The sequence below is a fragment of the Schistocerca gregaria genome, chromosome 1 (genome assembly GCF_023897955.1).
Source record: "Schistocerca gregaria isolate iqSchGreg1 chromosome 1, iqSchGreg1.2, whole genome shotgun sequence".
Classification (NCBI taxonomy): domain Eukaryota; kingdom Metazoa; phylum Arthropoda; class Insecta; order Orthoptera; family Acrididae; genus Schistocerca; species Schistocerca gregaria.
In genome coordinates this window covers 634,340,527-634,360,382 of record NC_064920.1, presented here as the reverse complement: position 1 = coordinate 634,360,382, position 19,856 = coordinate 634,340,527, and the positions used below count along the sequence as shown (strand labels likewise).

Here is a 19,856-nt window from a genome sequence, read left to right as displayed (position 1 = left end):
ATTCCCGTTACACCATTTTTCTGCTGCTGTTGATATTACCCTGTACTAGTCTCACGAGAAATTCTTGTCTTCTTTCCATTTCGCTTCACTGACCCCTACCATATCTAGACTGAGCCTTTGCATTTCTCTTTTCAGATTTTCTAGCTTCCCTACCACATTCAAGCTTCTGACATTCCACGCCCCGACTCGTAGAACGTTATCCTTTCGTTGATTATTCAAGCTTTTTCTCATGGTAACCTCCCCCTTGGCGCTCCCCTCCCGGAGATCCGAGTTTGGGACTATTCCGAAATACTTTGCCAATGGAGAGATCATCGTGACACTTCTTTTACAACTGCAGGCCACATGTCCTGTAGATAGACGTTACGTGTCCATTGCATTTTGCATCCTCATGCCGTTGATCATTGCTGATTCTTACGCCTTTAGGGGTTTGCCCGATGTTGTGCAGCAGTTCGACGAGGCATGGACTTAACAGGTCACTGGTATTCCTCTGCAGAAATGCTGAGCCACGCTGCTTCCGTAATACCGGAAGTGTTGTCGGTGCAGGATTTTGTGCACGAATGGACCCCTCGATTCACGTCGGACGATCTGGATGGCAAAACCATTGGCTCAAACTGTCGAGAATGTTCTTCAAACCAATTGTGCCCGGTGACAGGGGCACTGTCGTCCATAAAAATTCCTTCCTTGTTTGGAGACATGAAGTCCATGACTGGCTGCAAATGATCGTCGAACATAACAAATTTCCTGTCAATGATCTGCTCAGTTCGACCGAGAACCCATCCACTCCATGTAAACACTATGGAGCCACCACTAGATTGCGCAGGGGCAGTGCCTTGTTGGTAACCTGGGTCCAAGACTTGTAGGGATCTGCGCCACACACGAACCATACTATCAGCTCTTACCAACGGAAATTGGGACTCATCTGACTAGGCTACTGTTTTCCAGTCGTCTATGGTCGACCCTATACGGTCGCGAACCCAGGAGAGACATTGCGAGCGATATCGTACTGTTAACAAAGACACTCGCCTCGATCGTCCGCTGCCATAGCCCATTAATGCCAAATTTCGCTGCACTGTCTTAAAGGATATATTCATCGTACATTCCACAGAGATTTCTGCTATTATTCCAGCAGTGTTGCTGGTCTGTCAGCACTGATAGCGCTAAGCAAAAGCTGCTGCTCACGACCGTTTAAGTGAAGGCCGTCTGCCATTGCGTTGTCCGTTGTGAGAAATAACGGTTGAAATCTGGTGTTCTCGGTATAATCTTAACACTGTGGATCTCGGAATATCAAATTCCGTAACGATTTGCGAAATGTAATGTCCCATGTGTCTAGCCCCAACTACTATTCCGCATTCAGAATCTACAATCTCCGTCATACGGACATCACTTCGGAAACCTTTGCACTTGAATCATCCGAGCACAAATGACAGCTTCGCCAATGCACTGCCCTTTATCATAATAAATTTTTTCGCAATAGTACCGTCACTTGTATATGTGCATACCACTATTCCATGATTTTTGTCAGGTCAGAGCAAAACAAGCTTTTCTCATTTTTATGTTTAGTCCGTCAAGCACCCAACCAACCGGTAGGTGGAGAGTAGGATACAAACATAATCTGTAAATATACGGCGCCCATAAATGTATAAAGAGGCACGCTGCCACTGTCTCTTTCATTTTGCTTTGAATATTTTAATCGTATATTTACTCTATGTTCTTTGTTTACTTAATGGCTCTATTCCTGATAATTTTCTTCTCTGAAATTGCGTCGCTCTGCATTTGCCCCTCCACAGCGCTGTTTGTATCTGTCTTATTACTGCACTCCCGTGACTCATTTCAGACGGAAAAGCAGCTGACTTTGAAAACGGCCGTTTACTTTATCGTGCGCTAACGTCTAACTCAGCCCCTTTAGTGCTTGCATACGCGTATATGGAAGTAAGGGCGTTTTGTGAGATTAGCTCAGCTGCAGTGACTCTTGCCGGTGATAACGGGAGAGATAAAATGGTCTGTAATACCCTGATAAATATTTCAAGCGCCCTTGGAATACAGAGGAATTCCTAAGAACATACATAATCGTGCAAACGTTTCCTAGCATATCATTATGGGAGACCATCGGCCGGCCGGAGTGGCCGAGGGGTTTTAGGCGATTCAGTCTGGAACCGCGCGACTACTGTGGTCGCAAGGTTCGAATCCTGCCTCGGGCATGGATGTGTGTGATGTCCTTAGGTTAATTAGGTTTAAGTAGTTCTAAGTTATAGGGGACTGATGACCTTAGTGTTCGTAGTGCTCAGAGCCATTTTGGGAGACCATCAAAGTGATATTGTGTCTGCGCCATGCGCTAAATGGCTTTCTACAAGGAAAGATATTCTTTTCCTCTAGTTATCTCGGTATTGCAGAGTTCACACTTGCTGAATCTTTGTTCATTTTATTTATTTTATCAATGGATTTATTTTACCTAGCAAGACGAGGACCTTCGGGCTGTATCTAACATTTAATCTGACTTTCTTAGGGATTCTATTCACAGTCGACAGTACGTTGTGCATATAAAATGAGTTACTACCACTATTACTATTACTATTAATGCTACAACTACTACAACGACGACCACCACCACAACGGCGGCGGCGGCGACGACGACGACGACGAATGCATTTACGTAAGGTGGTTGGTTTACTGGCCTTAGCATAGGGTTGCGCTCACGAGGGATAGACCACATTGAAAACAGAAGCTGGTGATCGCCAAAAGGGATTCTGTTTGTAGGTAGAGGGAACAGACGTTTAGCCATCAAGGACGCTTGCATTACTATTTCCATAACTCCGAGAATATTCTAAAATAAATAGGAGACAGGTGAATTTACAAGAGGAAACAGTGTGTTAGGAGGGAGGTAGGGAGGGAGGGAGAGAGAGAGAGAGAGAGAGAGAGAGAGAGAGAGAGAGAGCGCCTTCATACACATCAAAGTGTCAAATGCGTGTTTTTGGTCAGGTCCATAGAATGGGAATGTAGGCTACTTTTTAGCTGAAATACGTAAAAAATCGTATGCACTGAAATAATTTATAGTAAAACTAAAACGCCTTATTGTGGGAGGTTACCTTCCAAAATTTCCCGTTCAGTTCTACACAATAAAAATAGTCGCTGAAGATAAATTATCAAAATTACGACCTATAAGTTAGGGATATTTGTCACGTTTGAAGAGAGGGCTCCATTTCCACAGTCGAAAACACGCGAGCTAGTGCGGGTTTTCGAAGTTAAAGAGGAAGCTTGAAGTAAAAGCGGCAAGTATTTTCCCAGCAGGTCAGTCAGTCAGAACATTGTTTGCTAAGCGACTAGGACGGCTCTTCCGGTCGACTACAGCGCGTGGACGCATTGCGCAGGGGGCCACCAGAGCTTTCAGAACGACAGCTTGTGCAGCGCAGAGCGCAGGTGTAAATGAAGTTACTCTTCATCTTTTAAAAATATTCTGATGTGACGAACTTTTGACAGGGGTATTGCCGCGGTTCATTAGTGTCAACGGCGGTCTAGCAGCGCATCGTTTTAACACTGACACTGGTGAGTTTTCTTTCGGATATGTCCATACGTCATCTCTCTCTCTCTCTCTCTCTCTCTCTCTTCTTTGTTTCACGTTTTGGATCGCTTGGTAACGGCAGCACTGAAAACTAGAACAAGAATAGTTGTTGGTTCTTCTCGTAAATGCTCTCAAATACCTATTCAATACCTTTTGGTTCTCTAGAACAGATGTGAAGATTCCTTGATCTCGATTCTGCCCATCACAAATACAACGCACACTCCGCAGGTGCATGATCAATACTGTGAACAATGTTTCACTCTTCCAGCCTGAGTAAGCAGAACGTAACTAAATTCTCACGCTCATAGTAACATCCGTCTTGCAAAGGGGAGAACGGCCACTATGGGTCAAGAATCGGCTAATTTAGAAATCAGAAGCTGCAAATTTTCGCTTTGTTTTTGGAAAATCAAAGTAGTTCTTTGTTTCACATAAACCTTTATGATTAAAATTATAATCGGTTGGCAAGCAGGTACGGTCGTCGTGTAGTGAAGTCGTCACGCTCTCCGTTCGCTGATTTGGCTTAAAGTTTATTGACCGTCTTTCACAGTGTTGGGATAACTTTGTACGTGATGTAAAACACACTGTTTATAAGATTTGAATGACGGCAATCACCCGGCATAAAATTTTCTTACATCGGCGGGATTTGAACCGGTACATCCTGCTCGGACGCTTAATAACTTCGCCTGTATAGAGATGTAAAAATTAATGCGGACGTAAAATTGCAAACTGATATGGTGATGCGGTCTGCATGTGGTAGATACACGGATATCACCAGCAGTCACGCTGGTCTGCGGTGAACGTTGAAAAGGCAGTCATATCCGTTCTGCGTCGGCTTCACTTTTTCCAGGCCGTCCAACATGATGGTTCACACCAAACGCTTTCTGGCTGCATAAAATTCCAGTGCCACCGGCGTGTCGACGTCCGCGAGGATGGGAGCTTCCTACACCGTGTTCGCAAATTCTTGTGAGCTTAGCGCCCGATTTAGTCTGAATAAACCATTCCACGCACTGACTCTTTCCTTGAACCGTTGTCATTATTTTTCACTCATGACAACCTGGAACAAACAGAAACAAAATTTTGTCACATAAGCTAAACATGGCGTGAACATCCTTATTTGTTTGGGTGCTATAACACAGTGAAGTAGCGTGCCTTTTGAGATACCTCGTATATATAAAGGACCTAGCAGATAACATCGGAAGTTTCACGACGCTATTGCGTATGTTCCTGTCGTACTTAGAGAACTCTTTATGCTAGAAAATTGTACCGAAATGCGGGAGATCTGCAGGTGACTGATACTTGATGCAAGGAGGGGCGTTGTCGCTCAACGTAAGCAAATGTAAAATACTGCGAACATGTAGACAGAAATATCCTTTATTGTATGATTACACAATTACAGAACAATCAATGGAAGCAGTTGCCGTCATAAAATATGTAGGAGTATGCATACAGAACAGTCTGATGTGGAATGACCATATTAAATTAATCGCGGGCAGGCAGACGCCAGACTGAGATTGACTGGGAGAATCCTCAGGTAATGTAGTCCATCACCAAAGGAAGTAGTTTACAAAACACTCGTTCGAACAATACTTGAGTGTTACTCGTCAGGCTGGGCTCAAATGGTTCAGATGGCTCTGAGCACTATGGGACTTAACATCTGGGGTCATCAGTCCCCTGGACTTAGAACTGCTTAAACCTAACTAACCTAAGGACGTCACACACATCCAGGCGCGAGGCAGGATTCGAATCTGCGACCGTAGCAGCAGCGCGGTTCCGGACTGAAGCGCCTAGAGCCGCTCGGTCACCGCGGACGGCGTCAGGCTGGGATCCGTACCGGGTGTAGATGTAAAACAATGGCAAGAAAGGGGTACGACAATAGTCTTTGTTCTCCACAGAAAAATTGCAACTACAAGTTCCTTTTAACACTACAGTTGTATAACATCATCCAGCCTGTTATCAGCTGGTTTACGTTCCCTCTTTACTGACTTCTGTTTCGTGATTTCTCTCTTAATATATACAATTCAGCGCAAATCATAGCATTTTCAAGAAACCAAAGTAGCAAATAATGATAACTATACACACACTAGTAAAAAAGAGATCCAGTACGATCGGATAACAGTGCCGGAACAAATTTTGTTGAAAAAGAAGCAAAATTCGTTGACGTCAGTGGTGTCGAGAAACAGCTGATATCGTTAAAATTGGACAAAGGTCCAGGGACCTATGGAATCCGTACCACACTCTATACTGCATTTGCGGCTAATTTAGCCCCTTTCCTAACTATACTCTATCGTAGATCCCTCGAACAAAAAACTATGCATTTTTCTGGAAAAAAAGCACAAGTCCCACCTGTCTACAAAAACGATAGTAGAAGTGACCCACAAAACGACCGTGCAATATCCTTGACATCGATTTGTTGTTGAATCCTAAACATATTCTGTGCTCTGCTGAATGCCAACCAGCATGGATTCCGAACACATCTATCAATTGAAGCGCAACTCACACTTCTCACGTGACTTGCTGAAAGCCATTGATTAAGGCAGTCACATAGATGTCCTTGATATCTGAAAAGCATTTGACTCAGTACCATTTCTACGCTTATTTTCAAAAGCACGATCACATGGACTATCAATTGAAACTTGTGAGTGGATCAAGGACTTCTTGGTAAGGACACAACATGTTACCTTGGATGGAGAATCATCTTCAGATGTAGAAGTAACTTCTGGAAAGTGTGTTGGGACCCTTGCTGTTCACGTTGTATATTAATAACCTTCCGGACAACATTAATAGTGACCTCAGGCTTTCTGCAGACATTACAGTTCTCTGTAATGAAGTAAGGTTGAAAGAAGCTGCAGAAATACAAGCTGTACATGAAGTCCGGGAACATTTTCAATTATTTATTGCACAAGAACTAAACGTTGTACGGATGTCATACATATTGCATTTTGAAGAGAAAGTCAGAAAGTTTTATTTACAAACATTCGATATGTGAACCATGAGTGATCCGGCAGACGTCAATACGGTAATAGAATTCTTGCCGTGCCCGTCCCATGGCATCGTCGGCTGTGGCAGTCGCTTCCCGTATTCTCTCTCGGAACTCTGCTACATCACGCGGTAGAAGCCGTACGTACACCAGTTCTTTAACGTGTCCCCACAGAAAAAAAATCACACGGAGTGAGACCTGGTGATCGGGGAGGCCTTTTCATGAAACAGTTGTCTTCTTCTGTAGCACGGCCGATCCATCGATGCGGCAGTTCCGTGTTCAGGTACCCACGAACTTCACGATGAGAATGGGGCGGAGTCCCATCCTGCTGAAAGATGAACGGAGAGTCCGATTGCATTTGAGGCATCAGCTATTGCAGCAACATGTCCAAGTAGGAATATCCAGTGACAGGGTTCTAGGTCAAGAAGAATGGCCCGTACAGTTTTCGACGTGACAAGGCACAAAAAACATTTACCTTTGGGGAACCACGCTCAAATTCAATGCATTCGTGTGGATGCTTTGTACCCCAGATTCGACAATTATGCCTGTTCACTTTCCCATTAGTGTGAAAAGTGGTTTCGTCGCTAAAACTTAAGCGATCAAGAATGCCATCCCCATCCTGATTCAGTTGTTGCAAGTGTGAACAAAACTCAAAACGCTTGTCTTTGTTGTAGTCGTTGAGGTTCTGCACTAGCTCCAATTTGAATGGCTTCATAGACAGCTTCTGTCGCAGGACTTTCCACATTGTTATTGGAGCCATTTCGAGTTCATGGGATACACGACGCACAGACTTCTTTGGGCTCCTTATGGATGTCTCTCGTACTCGCTCCGCATTCACTTCACTCACACTGGGACGTCCGCTTGTCTTTGCCGGGCATAAGCAACCCGTCGTAAGGAAGTTTGCTGTGCCAGTGGTAAATGGCCTTCCTTGTTGGTGGCTTCTTGCCGTACTTGGTTCTAAACAACCGCCGTGCGGTTTGAGGTGCTGTGTCACGGATTGCGCGGCCCCTCCCGTCGGAGGTTCGAGCCTCCGTCGGGCAGGGGTGTGTGTGTTGTTCTTAGCATAAGTTAGTTTAAGTAGTGTGTAAGTCTAGGGACCGATGGCCTCAGCAGTTTGGTCCCTTAGGAATTCACACACATTTGAATTATTTTTTCTAAATATCCGTTGAACAGCTGTAGCACACGTGTCTTTGTCGAACTCCAACGCAGAAAGGTCTCTCCGCACCTAAACTCGCCATGTTTGCGACTAGCGCTGACTATCGGCAAACTACCAAACTACACTGTGGCGGTATACACGAAAAAAAAACTTTCATGGTACTGTACAATGTTTAGTTCTTGTGCAATAAATAATTGAATGTGTTCCCGGACTTTATGTAAACCCTGCATTCAGTCAGATCTTGATCAGATTTAAAAGCAGTGCAAAGATTGGCTACTTACTTTAAATCTTCAGAATAGTAAAATTTTGCGCTTCATAAAACGAAAAAACTTGGTATCCTATAACTATAATATCAGTGAGTTACAGTTGGAATCAGCCAATTAATACAAGTACCTGGTTGCAAGACTATGTAAGGATATAAAATGGAATGATCCAAATAGGCTCAGTTGTGGGTAAAGGTAGCGTAGACTTCAGTTTATTGGTAGAATGGAGGGGAAGCGCAATCACTCTACAAACTGAACTGCGTTAGTAGCATTCTCGGGATAGTTTACGTCTATCTTCAAGAATCTGTCAGTCCAGTTTCTTCAGGATCTCTGTGACACTCTCCCACAGGTCAAACAAACCTGTGGCTATTCGTGCTGCCCTTCTCCATATACATTCAATATCGAATGTTTGTAAAAAGAAATCACTTTCAGAGTTTTTCTTCAAAATGCAATATGTATTACATCTGTACAATGTTTAGTTCTTGTGCAATAAATATTTGAAAGTGTTCCCGGACTTCATGTACACCTTGTATTTTTGCAGCTTCTTTCAACTTTACTTCATTACAGATAACTGCATTGTCTGCAAAAAGTCTGAGGTTACTATTAATATTGCCCGCAAAGTCATTAATACACAATGTGAACAGCAAGGGTCCTAACACACTTACAAATCATTCATGCTACACGTTCTAGAACTCTGCTCAACTGGGTGGGACCTGTACCAAATAGGACTAACAGGAGGCATTGAATGCCCATGGAGAAACGAATGGCCACAGGTTAGTTTGACCTGTGGGAGGTGTCACAGAGATGCTGAAGAAACTGGACTGACAGATTCTTGAAGATAGACGTAAACTTCCCCGAGAAAGGCTACTAACGAAGTTTCATGGACCAGCTTTAAATGATGACTGTAGGAATATACGACGATCTTCTACGTATAGCTGACATAGGAACCGTGAGAACAAGATTACATTAATCACGGAACCCTCAGAGCCATTCAGTCAATCATTCTTCCCGCGCTCCATACGTGAATGGAACGGGAATAGCCCCTAATAATTTGTACAATGATTCGCAGAATATACCTGTAGATGCAGATGTCTTGCAATGAGAAGGACTTTCTGTTGTTCATTTATTAGTTTAGTTTATATAGGGTGACCAGACGTCCGAATTAATCCGGACATGTCCTCCTTTTTAGCTGTTTGTCCAGGGTCCGGGCGGATTTTTACAGTGTCTGACATTTTCGCAAATTTGAGCGTAATACAGTTAAATTTACAATTCACCCCGTTCTACTGCTCTTTTCTGAAATACTTTAACTATTGGCACAGCCTTCGTGATAAACACGCACGAAGGCGGTGTTAGTATGTTTCACCAGGATCGTCTATGTTATCGTTGATCGACCTATAAGCGAATGCAAACATCGATTATTTAAAATTTTCGTTTCGTATCTTCGCTTTGTATTCGCTTGGCTTCCTGTAGTGCACGAGTGATTTGTGAGTGCAATTTTTAACCGAGTGAGTTACGTAAAATATTTGGCTATGCGTAAACGAATGTGTACATTTTCTAATGTCCTTTCCTGCAAATATCTGGCTTTCAAGAAAGAGAGAAATTAATTTGAAGCGGAATGGAATATATGTGGAGCTGGAACGTACATCTCAGTGGCCAACAAAGGTAAGAAATAACTCGAGAGATTAACTGTCATGGTTTTATTTCATTGTTTCATAGACATTCAATTTATTTGTATTCGGAAGGTTAAAGTACAGTTTACATGTCGTCAGCTGTTTCTTGAACTGTAGATGTTGGTAGCGGTGCGTCGAATGAAGGGTGGTGAATGGTCTTACGTTTTTCGCTTTGTAAACAATTCCGTGTTGTTGACATAACAAAGCAATTGACGCCACACTGTGACCACAATCAAAGTTTTTAATGTTTTTTTTTATATTGCTCAGTTAACCACCACCTGACCATCAGTAACAATTAACTACTAGTTTTACCGGGAAATCCCGGCAGTGACGTGACTTGTCCAAAGCTGACCGGTGGTATCCTCATCTGCAGTTGACCCGTTTGATGTGTCCCCTCTTTTCTTGCTTTGCCCTCCTTTCTGAAGCTGTTTGTCCTCCTTTTTGCATCTGGTCACCCTAAAACGCGCGGCATTGTTGCAGCAGGAGCGGGACTTGGAAGGCGGCGGGTGTTGCGCGGGGCGGCGGGGGCGCGCGTGTCGGCTGGCGGCCGTGATGTTGGTGGTGGGCGCGGCGGTGTGCGCATGCGCGGCCGCCGTCTGGCTGCTGCTCGGCCCCATCAACCTGGTGCAGCTCGTGCTGGTCGCCGCCGTCGCCTACCTGGCGGCCAGCGGCGGCTTCCACTGGCTCTACGTCGCCGCGCTTACGGCGCCGAGGGACATCAAGTCAGTAGTCTTATTTTTCATTTCTCAGATACTCCTCTCACAAGGGAGCCTCCCCATCGCACCCCCCATCAGATTTAGTTATAAGTTGGCACAGTTGATAGGCCTTGAAAAACTGAACACAGATCAATCGAGAAAACAGGAAGTAGTAGCGAGGATCTGAAGAAAATAGGCAATCTATACAAACTGAGTAGTCCATGGGAAAGATAGGCAAAACCAAGGAGGGCGTGAGCTCTGGCGCACGGTGGTCCCGTGGTTAGCGTGAGCAGCTGCGGAAGGAGAGGTCCTTGGTTCAAGTCTTCCCTCGTGTGAAAAGTTTAATTTTTTATTTTCAGACAATTATTATCTGTCCGTCCGATGCAAGGTAACTGCGCCTTAGTATGGGGACGCTACACCTAAACAAACACCGAAACACACGACGTCACTCGACTACAGCTCACGGAAGAGAGAGAATTGCTGCTAACGAGGCTCCCTGGCTGGCAGTTGACTGTTCGCTACTTTGGATGAGAGTGCATTAAATACGTGAGGTGTATTCCGTGGGCAATATGAATCCAGCAAATATAGCTCGCGACTTCAATAATAATCGCACGGTTTTGCGGTGCGGTCGCAAAACACAGACACTAAACTTATTACAGTGAAAAGAGACGTCAGTGAACGAACGGACAAATCATCACTTTGCGAAAATAACGAAAGTAAACTTATCGCTCGAGGGAAGACTTCAACCAAGGACCTTTCAATCCGCAGCTGCTCACGCTAACCACGGGACCACGGCGCTGCCGAGCTCACACAATCCTTGATGTTGCTTTCTTGTGCATGGACAACTCAGTTTGTATATTTTGCTTATTTTCTTTCATGGTTCCTCACAACTTCTTCCTGTTTTCTCGATTGATCCGTGTTCAGTTTTTCAAGGCCTATCCACTGTGCCAACTTATAATTAAATCTGAGGGGGGTGCGATGGGGAGATTCCCTTGTCAGTAGCACAGGTTTCGATCCTATAGTAAAGTCGGCGAGAGACGCTCGTTGATAGTTTCAATGGGCTTGGCGCGGCTGCTTCGCAATTCTACTTGAATGCATCACATAATGCGCTTTTACATGGTTCCCAATGTCAACACTACAGTGTGTTTTTTTTCCCTTCATTGTCATCATTCCTCAGCTGAGGCGGGCCAGCAGCGACCTACATACGCCGCTCTTCGGCCAAAAGACACAACGTACATACACAGAAGGCATAGAAAACGTAAAAAACCATGGTAAACTCATGATGAACAGTGTACAAGAAAGCAGAAGTCGTTCGACGGAAGCACTGTACGTGAACGGTGGCACCAGTTGAACAGACGTAGACATCCACGTGGAGACGTGAACGTAGTAGAAAACACTGATGAAGACAATGTACACAAACGGAGAGACACTGACGCACGGAAAACACGGGCAACGATCATCGGCGAAGCGCTCACACTGAGGATGGAGGGGGAAGGGGCTGCCTCCAGGTCAAAGGGAGAGTTAGAAGGGCGGGGAGGAGGGGGGTGGAGCCAGTGGGAGAAACAAAGAAAGAAGGAAGAACAGGGGGGTGGAGACAGGGGAGCAGTTGGAAGCCCGGGTAGAGGGGTCAGAGCGGGAGACGTGGGAGAGAGGGGGGGAAGGAAGGTGAGAAGGGAGAAAGGCAGCCCTGGGGGAAAAGGGGGAGGATGGGAGGGGAGAGTCAGAGCTGGTAGGAGAGTTAGATGGACGGGACAAGGAAATCATCAGGGAAGGGGAGTTGGCGGAACCCACCTTGGGAGAGGGCATGGAAGGTGTGAAGATGGAGAGCAGGTGAGGTGCAAGAATACAGGTGTGGCAGTGGGCTGGGATGGGCGAGACAAGCGGGTGTGGGGGATCGAGCTTGCAGGAGGTGTAAAGGATCCGTACCTGTGTGAGGAAAAGGAGAAGGTGTGGGAAGGGAATCGAGTCGTATAGGATCTGCGGGGAGAGGGGGGGGGGGGGATGGGAGACGGATGCGATAGGCGAGGCAGAGCGTGTGGCACTCGAGGATTTGGAGGGACTTACAGTAGGTGGGAGGGTCGGAGATCCAGGCGGGATGGGCATAACAGAGGATGAGGCAGATGAGGGTTTTGTAAGTGTCGGGGATCATGTGGTGGTCCAAACCCCATGTGCGGTCAGAAAGGAGTTTGAGGAGGCGGAGTCGAGAACGTGCCTTGGCTCGAATCATCTAGAGATGTGGGAGGGGGGTGGTTTTGCCCACAATGATTGCCTGACTACAGTGTTGTTGCAGCTGTAGAGACATCTGTCCACAGCCATTTGCATTGAGGAGTAGAAAGCTGGCAACAACACTACGAGTTGTAAACTTCTCTCACCTACTCTGCTACAGTTGCAAATGCACTGATGAGAAAAAAATTGTAACACCAAGAAGGAGTTATGTATCATAAACGAAAATTGGTAGGCCGCTTTCTGTATCTAAAAGATGATGTCTACTCGAATTTCACATGAGTTGCATAAAAGTGCGCTAGTAGTGCAAACCGGATTTGGATTAAATACATGCTGTAATTGTTGTGAGCGTCAGTTGTCTTTGAGATTGTACGTCGTGAGTTGACGTTAGTCAAGAACGCTTTTAAAGCGACAAAGACACTATTATCAACACCTCACTCAGTTTGAATGAGATCACGTAATGGGGCTAAAAGAAGCTGGATGTTCCTTTTGCGATATTGCAGAAAGACTTGGCAGGAATGTAGCCACTGTACACGATTGCTGGTAGAGGCGATCATGAGAATGTATAGTCGCAAGAAGACTGGGCTCTGGATGGCCACAAGACACTACTGAAGGGGAAGACTATCGTGTTCAGTGTGTGGCTCTGGATCACTGTACTGCATCTGCAGTGGCAATTTGAACAGTAGTTCATCCCGTAGTGACACAACAAATTGTTACAAATTTGTTGATACTTCGAAGACAGCTCTGAGTCAGATGCCCTATAGTGCAGATTCCACTGGCTCAAAACCTCCGTCATTTGCGACTTAAGTGGTGTCAAGCGAGAACTCACTAGAGGGCAGGGTGGAGGTCTGTTGTGTTTTCTGATGAAAGCTGGTTCTACCTCAGTGCCAGTTATGGCCGTGTGTTGATTAGAAAGTGACCAGTTGAGGGGCTGCAGCCAACCTTCCTGCATGCTAGGCACACTGGACCTACAGCTGGGTTGAGGTCTGGGTTACAGTTTTGTACAACACCAGGAGAACTCTCGTGGTTATCCCAAACTATCCGACTGCAAATTTGTACATCAGTCTCGTTATTCGACCTGTTGTGCTAGCATTCATGAAAAGTATTCCACAGGGGCTCTCCTAACTGGATAATGCTTGCCCACATACCACTGTTAAAATCCAACCTGCTCTACAGGGTGCCGGCATGTCACCTTGGGCTGATCGATGACCAACTCTGTCTCCAGCTGAACACATATGGGACATCATCAGACAACAACTCTAGCATCATCCAGAATGGGCATTAATTGTCCCTGTATTGACTGACCAAGTACAACACATACGGAACTCCCTCCCTCAAAGTAACATCCATCACATTTACAACACAATGTATGCATGTTTGCATTCAACATTCTGGCAGTTACACCAGTTATTATTCTACCGGCATTTCACTTTTTCAATGGCTTATTTCTTGCTTAGATTAACCTGTGATCTTGTGACGGTTAAATATGTTACCTATACAAATATATTTCAGTAATTCCATTACTCTACATTCATTTCTTCATTGTTGCAATTTGTTTTCTTTCAGCATATTTTGAACTTTGCACAATCCTTACTTGAATTGTGGCTCTGTGGCTAAATGCTACATTAGAAATGTGATAATCCAGGTTTCAGTTCCCTGGTGGTCATAAACAGGCAGGAAGAAAGGAAGGTTAGGGTTTAACATCCTATTAACTCGAGGTCATTAGGGATGGATCACAAGCTTGGATTGTTGATGGTGGTGGTGGTTAGTGTTTAACGTCCCATCAACAATGAGTGCAAGCTCGGGTTAGGGAAGGATTGGGAAGGAAATCGGCCATGCCCTTTTAAAGGAACCATCCCGGCTTTTGCCTGAAACAATTTAGGGAAATCACGGAAAACCTAAATCAGGATGGCTGGAGACGGGATTGAACCGTCATCCTCCCAGTGTGCTAACCACTGCGCCACCTTGCTCGGTGATTGTTGATGGATGAGGATTGTTGATGGATGAGGAAAGAAATCAGTTTGCCCTTTCACTGGAACCATCCCAACATTTGCTTGAAGCAATTTAGAGAAATCATGGAAAGTCTAAATCTGAATGGCCAGTGTGATTTGAACTGTTGTCCTCTTGTATCGGCACACTGTCCAACAGCTCTACAAGGAATGGTGTATCACTCACAGCAATTTAACACAGCATAAGAACAGGAATTGTAAAAATATCCGAACTGACACATGACAGAGATGAGTTTTGAGTCTGATCATTGACAATCATTTTCAAATGCAACAGGAATTGCTGCCATCAGTAAATGCAGGCCTGTCTCGGCCAGCTTCAAGGCAAACATTGTGAAGGAAACTGCATGCAATGAATATTTAGTGTCAGGTATCTTGCAAATGGCCATTGCTTGCAGCAGCAGGTGAAGCTGCACTGCCTTCAATGGACCGTACAATATAGAAACTCGACAGTAGCAGACTGGAGGCTAATTTTGTCCAAAGAGGAACAGTTTTTGCCTGTGTTCAAAGGATACAAGAGATCAGGGTCACAATGACCCAATGAGGTGTTTAGCCCAAAGTGTGTGGAGTTCAGGACTGTGGTGGTTATGTGATATTTTTGGGGTGTGTTTGGTACCATGACGTTAGGCCATACCTTTGGATTACCATGAATAAGAACCGGGATATTTATTTCAGCATTCTAGATTAACAAACCTTCTTCTGTGTAGTCATGGTAAGTATGTTGAGAACATTCCCACCTTCCAAGATGACGGAGGCTGTGTTCACAGGGCTGCACCCGTATGTTGCTCAAGCACCCCATCCCACCTTGGCTGTCCCACAAAATCATTTAATCTCGATCACATATGAAACATCTGCGATTATAAGTTCATAGGCTTTTCCAGTCAGTGTCAATTTGAATTTGTGTTTGAATCCAGGGGTAACTCACTGTTTAAATCTACAAGGAAGTTTCAGTCCTCAAAATTTTTTGGAATATCTTCTCCTTCATCCATCATGCATAAGCATCTTTGGAAGATACTTTACAAGATGAACACTTGCATATGAAGGACCTTTATTAACAACTCTATTTGTGTGGTATACTTCACGGCTTAGCTTTACATTTGTCATTTGAATGGCTGTTATTACTTGTAATTTATTACGTTATTATTAAAAGAACTATTATTCTGTCATGTACAGAGATGTAAATGTTTATAAATTTTTGCATTTTGCAAGACAGTTATGCATGAGTAAGTTTTTTTAATCCTAATTTTTTATTGTTACAAAAATTATTTTTTGATATTGCTGTTAGTTTCTCCATATTGTAATTTCATACTGTTAAGTAAGGTTCAGAAACATCTTGGTAGACTCTACCTCTAAGTTTGTTTGCTGACATACTGTGCATGTTACTTCATAATAAATATTACAGAGTATAATTTACTTTTCCAGAAAGAATACTGTCTGTAGCTGCATTGCCTTCATAAGACAATTTATTGAGATAGCAGTAAGTGAAAGCAAAATAAGCTCCATGGTGAACCAATAAAGTACGTGCTACTTAGAAGGCACATATTTGAAAAGCAGCATGGTTCACAGTGTAGTGCTTTCAGTAGGAGATAATTTTCAAGCTCTTTGAGTGGGCAATAATAACATATTGTATTTTCCTTTATTGATACTGTCATAGATCCTCTATCTCTTAATCTTTGTTACTGTCCTTGTCCCTTTTTCTTTTCTTCAAATAACAGTATGCACCTCTACAGTGCATTCTGTTAAGTTTCAATTCCCTTGCACATTGTTCCAATTGTGAAAACAGAAGACACAAAAATACTTATCTCCATTTTTTTCAGCCTAATACTTATTTCTCTTGTTTATCCATCGACTGTCAGACTCATCCTAAAATATTGATTTTGATAATTTTCATTTTTACGTAATTTATTTATTCATCCAGCAATGACCTGATTAATGACATAAAATCTGCCATCACAATGAAATGAAAATAAATAGCTCAAATACAGACACACAGTGTATATAAATACTGACATATTTTGCTAACTAGCATCATAGTCTACCAGTCATATGCATCATATTATATGAATAGCACAAATAGTACATTTTTCCTTCCAGAGCCTTGACAAGATTCATCTGTTTGAAGCTGCAAGTGCGTAGTTATATGAAGAAGAACATATCGATTGGGGAAATTTTCCAGCAGCATGCCAAGAAGCACCCAAACAAGCCTTGCCTGCTGTTTGAAGAAGAGGAATGGACATTTGGCCAGGTACTACAAACTATCAATAGTAACAAATATTAATATTAAATCTGGAGCTATCATTGCAACAATTTGGATGCAGGGAACTCAAATTAACATTACTGATAACTGGTACAAAACTAAGAAAGATGGGAAACACATAAACTACATAAAAACTGAACCTGTCAGGTAATTTCATAATTTAATTCAAATGTTATGGGTAGTGATAGATTCAGAGGGGGAGAAATGGAAATATTTTGAACATGAATATTCATGGCAGGTTAGAATTATTCATTATGCTGTAAGTGGAATGCAGTTCCTGGCCTTGTATGATGGTACTTTACCCAAAGTGTTAAGCCAATACATCTCATGGACTAACTCAAGAGTTTTAATCTGTTGCTAACTCTTGCACTGCATTCTTATCTTGTTATCTCATTATTGGCTCCATTTTATACTTCAATCTGTTAATGAGTGGCAGGTGATGACATAGTTAAGTGTGTGATTTAGTTCCTGCTGAATGTTACACAAGTATTATGTTCAAGTTGTTAATGCTCCCTTGGAATGTAGTTGTTCAGTCTGCTGGTCTTGTTGTACTTGTACCTAATTAAAATACAATCGGTGACAAGTGTGGTCCTGTTTTCTATGCAAATTTCTACTCTGATTGGTCCTCTGTTTATACTCACGATGACTGATGGAGTTACGGAGGACATTTTAATGTCGGTTGGTCGAACTGCATGAATCATTTGCCACAGCATTGCGCCGTCAGTCACAAATGCTTCTGTTTTGTCTAGTCAGCATGCTCCTCAGTCTGTGTCACCTGCTGTTTTGCCATCCGCAGCACCCGTGGTTTTTCTGCCTCCCTTTCCTATATACGGTGAGTCTGTTGAGGAATGAGACATATATGAAAAATGTCTACAGGAGCACTTTCAAGGTTTTGCGATCAATGACACTCTTTTATGCCATGCCTTGTTCCTTTAATGGATATTGCCAAGAATGTATCAAGTCCTATGTCAACTCTCCTCTTTAATGTCTGACCAAATGTGTGAACTTCTTTCAAAATAAATGTTATTGCATCCCGGGTTGAGTTTTATCACTGTAGGAAGCAACTACATCAACTCTATCGGGCAGGGGTGGCTGAATTCCAGTGGTTATGCCATTATTGTCATTTTGTGTCCAATGCACATAAAGAGCCCTATGCTGAATAGATGATGAGAGATGTAATCATTCATTTAAGTCTGGATCATGAGGTGTGAGAGTGTGCCCTGCAGTGTGAAAATCCATCCATCTCAGAGGTTTTAGCTATTTCACAGCCAATTGAGATGTTGCGAGCTGTGGTTAACCGAAATTGAGTCATGGTGTGATGTATCAGCAATCAGACCCTCTTCTCCACACCAGCTTTAGATAGTTTGCAGGGGGAAGACATGGTCGAACCAGTCCGCACAAAATTGCAGCATCGAGGCAACTGGCCTCACTTCCAATAGCAGCCACATTAACGAAGTAAACAGACCAGTAAACAGCAATGTACACATTCCACATATCTGGAATGTGTACATTGCTGTACTGCTTCATACAGTATGCTCCCATTGCAGCACAACACCTTAGCCAGAACACTCAGAGAACAAGGAGGACATTTCAAGGCTCTACGATCTCCCTAAGAGAGGAGAAACACAGTGACATACCTGCATACTTTCAAAACGTCGCGCTTGCAGCATCATTATACTGCCGCAAGCCCCAGTCTATTTAAGGCTAGCTGAGCTACACTTGACCTCAGTTTTCAATGTGTATTGCTACAGCTCTTTGTGAACATAATTAGTTCCTGCTGAATGTTACTTAAATACTGTGTTCAAGTTGTTAATGTTTCCATGGAATAAATTTGTGTACAGTTTGCTAGTCATATTATACTTATACATAATTAGAATACTATTTTAATTATAATTAAAAATAATATACAAATATATCAAACAAACAAATAATTGCAATGGCAAGATGTTAAATAAGGCATTGTAAACATTCTACACTATTACCATGATGATCATTTGTGAAAAATAAATAATGCCATCTTAATTTCATGCCTGAAAAATCATTTGTATCTTTACAATTTTTTTCTTTTTACATAGCAATCCTCTGAATGTAATAGCTCTCATTGTTTCACAGAAGTTCTGTGAGATTAAAAATTGACTGTCTTGTTTGCTACAAAACCGGTTCCTCTAGTTCATTATATCCACAAATAATTGTCGAAATGTCAATCCAAAATACTAGAATTAATGAATAAATCAACACTCATGACAACAAAAGAAATAGCATATTGTAATTGTTGAATGATGTGGCAGTAGACACAAGTAATTATTTATTGTAGTTTAGATTTGTGAATCATAATTATATTTTATGCCTGCAGTAGCACTCATTTTACAAATTTGAAACAATGAAAAATTGTTATTAAAGTTATTAAAGCACTAGTATGTAATAAGTTCCTCATAGTCACCAGGATTGTCTAAGCACTCGCCCCACTGGAAAATCAATATGTTGAAACTGGCATAAAAGCAATAAGCATCCAGATCTAGAAGCTATCAAACTACAGCCTTCTGAATGTCTGCTTCTGACGAGCTGACTGGCTAGGTGCTTCTTTAATATTCCAAAGAAACGAAAATCACTTGATGCAAGATCAGGGATGTGCAAAGTGAGTTCCAATACAGTCACTTGTATCTAAGGCATGCACTATTGTGCTGTTGTTTAACAATGCAACACCTTTTTCAAAGTAATCTTGGTTATTTTCTCTGAAATGCCTTCTGCAAATGTTCTAACGTGGCACAATAACTGACAGCATTAACAGTCTGTCCATGGGTGAGGAAACTGACCAGTAGCATACTCTGCATGTTCCAAAACATTGTAGCCTTACTTCCTTTGTGGACTGGTTAGAAGTTCTTATGGGGGTTGGGGAGTAGGATGTCTCCATGACACTGATACACACTTCATCTCAAGTGTCATGCATTGCACCCATATGTCATCCCTGTGATGACAGAGTTCAGGAACGAAACATCCTGTCCCTCATACCATATTAAGTGCTGAAGCAATAACACCATTTGATTGGCTTTATT

General features: G+C 43.0%; 1 protein-coding gene across 7 annotated transcripts in view; it reads left to right on the top strand.

Annotated features, from left to right (window-relative positions):
- LOC126360117 (long-chain fatty acid transport protein 1-like) overlaps nt 1-19,856 on the top strand; it is a 395,340-nt gene that overhangs the window by 343,030 nt on the left and 32,454 nt on the right. For 3 of the 7 annotated variants that reach the window (XM_050007684.1, XM_050007686.1, XM_050007688.1), the window contains exons 2-3: nt 10,106-10,344; nt 16,641-16,791. In XM_050007684.1, the coding sequence (XP_049863641.1) occupies nt 10,106-10,344; nt 16,641-16,791 (390 nt within the window). Of the gene's footprint in view, nt 1-3,368; nt 3,541-10,102; nt 10,345-16,640; nt 16,792-19,856 lie in introns of those variants that run through there. The other 4 variants (XM_050007683.1, XM_050007685.1, XM_050007687.1 and 1 more) reach the window with 2 other exon arrangements.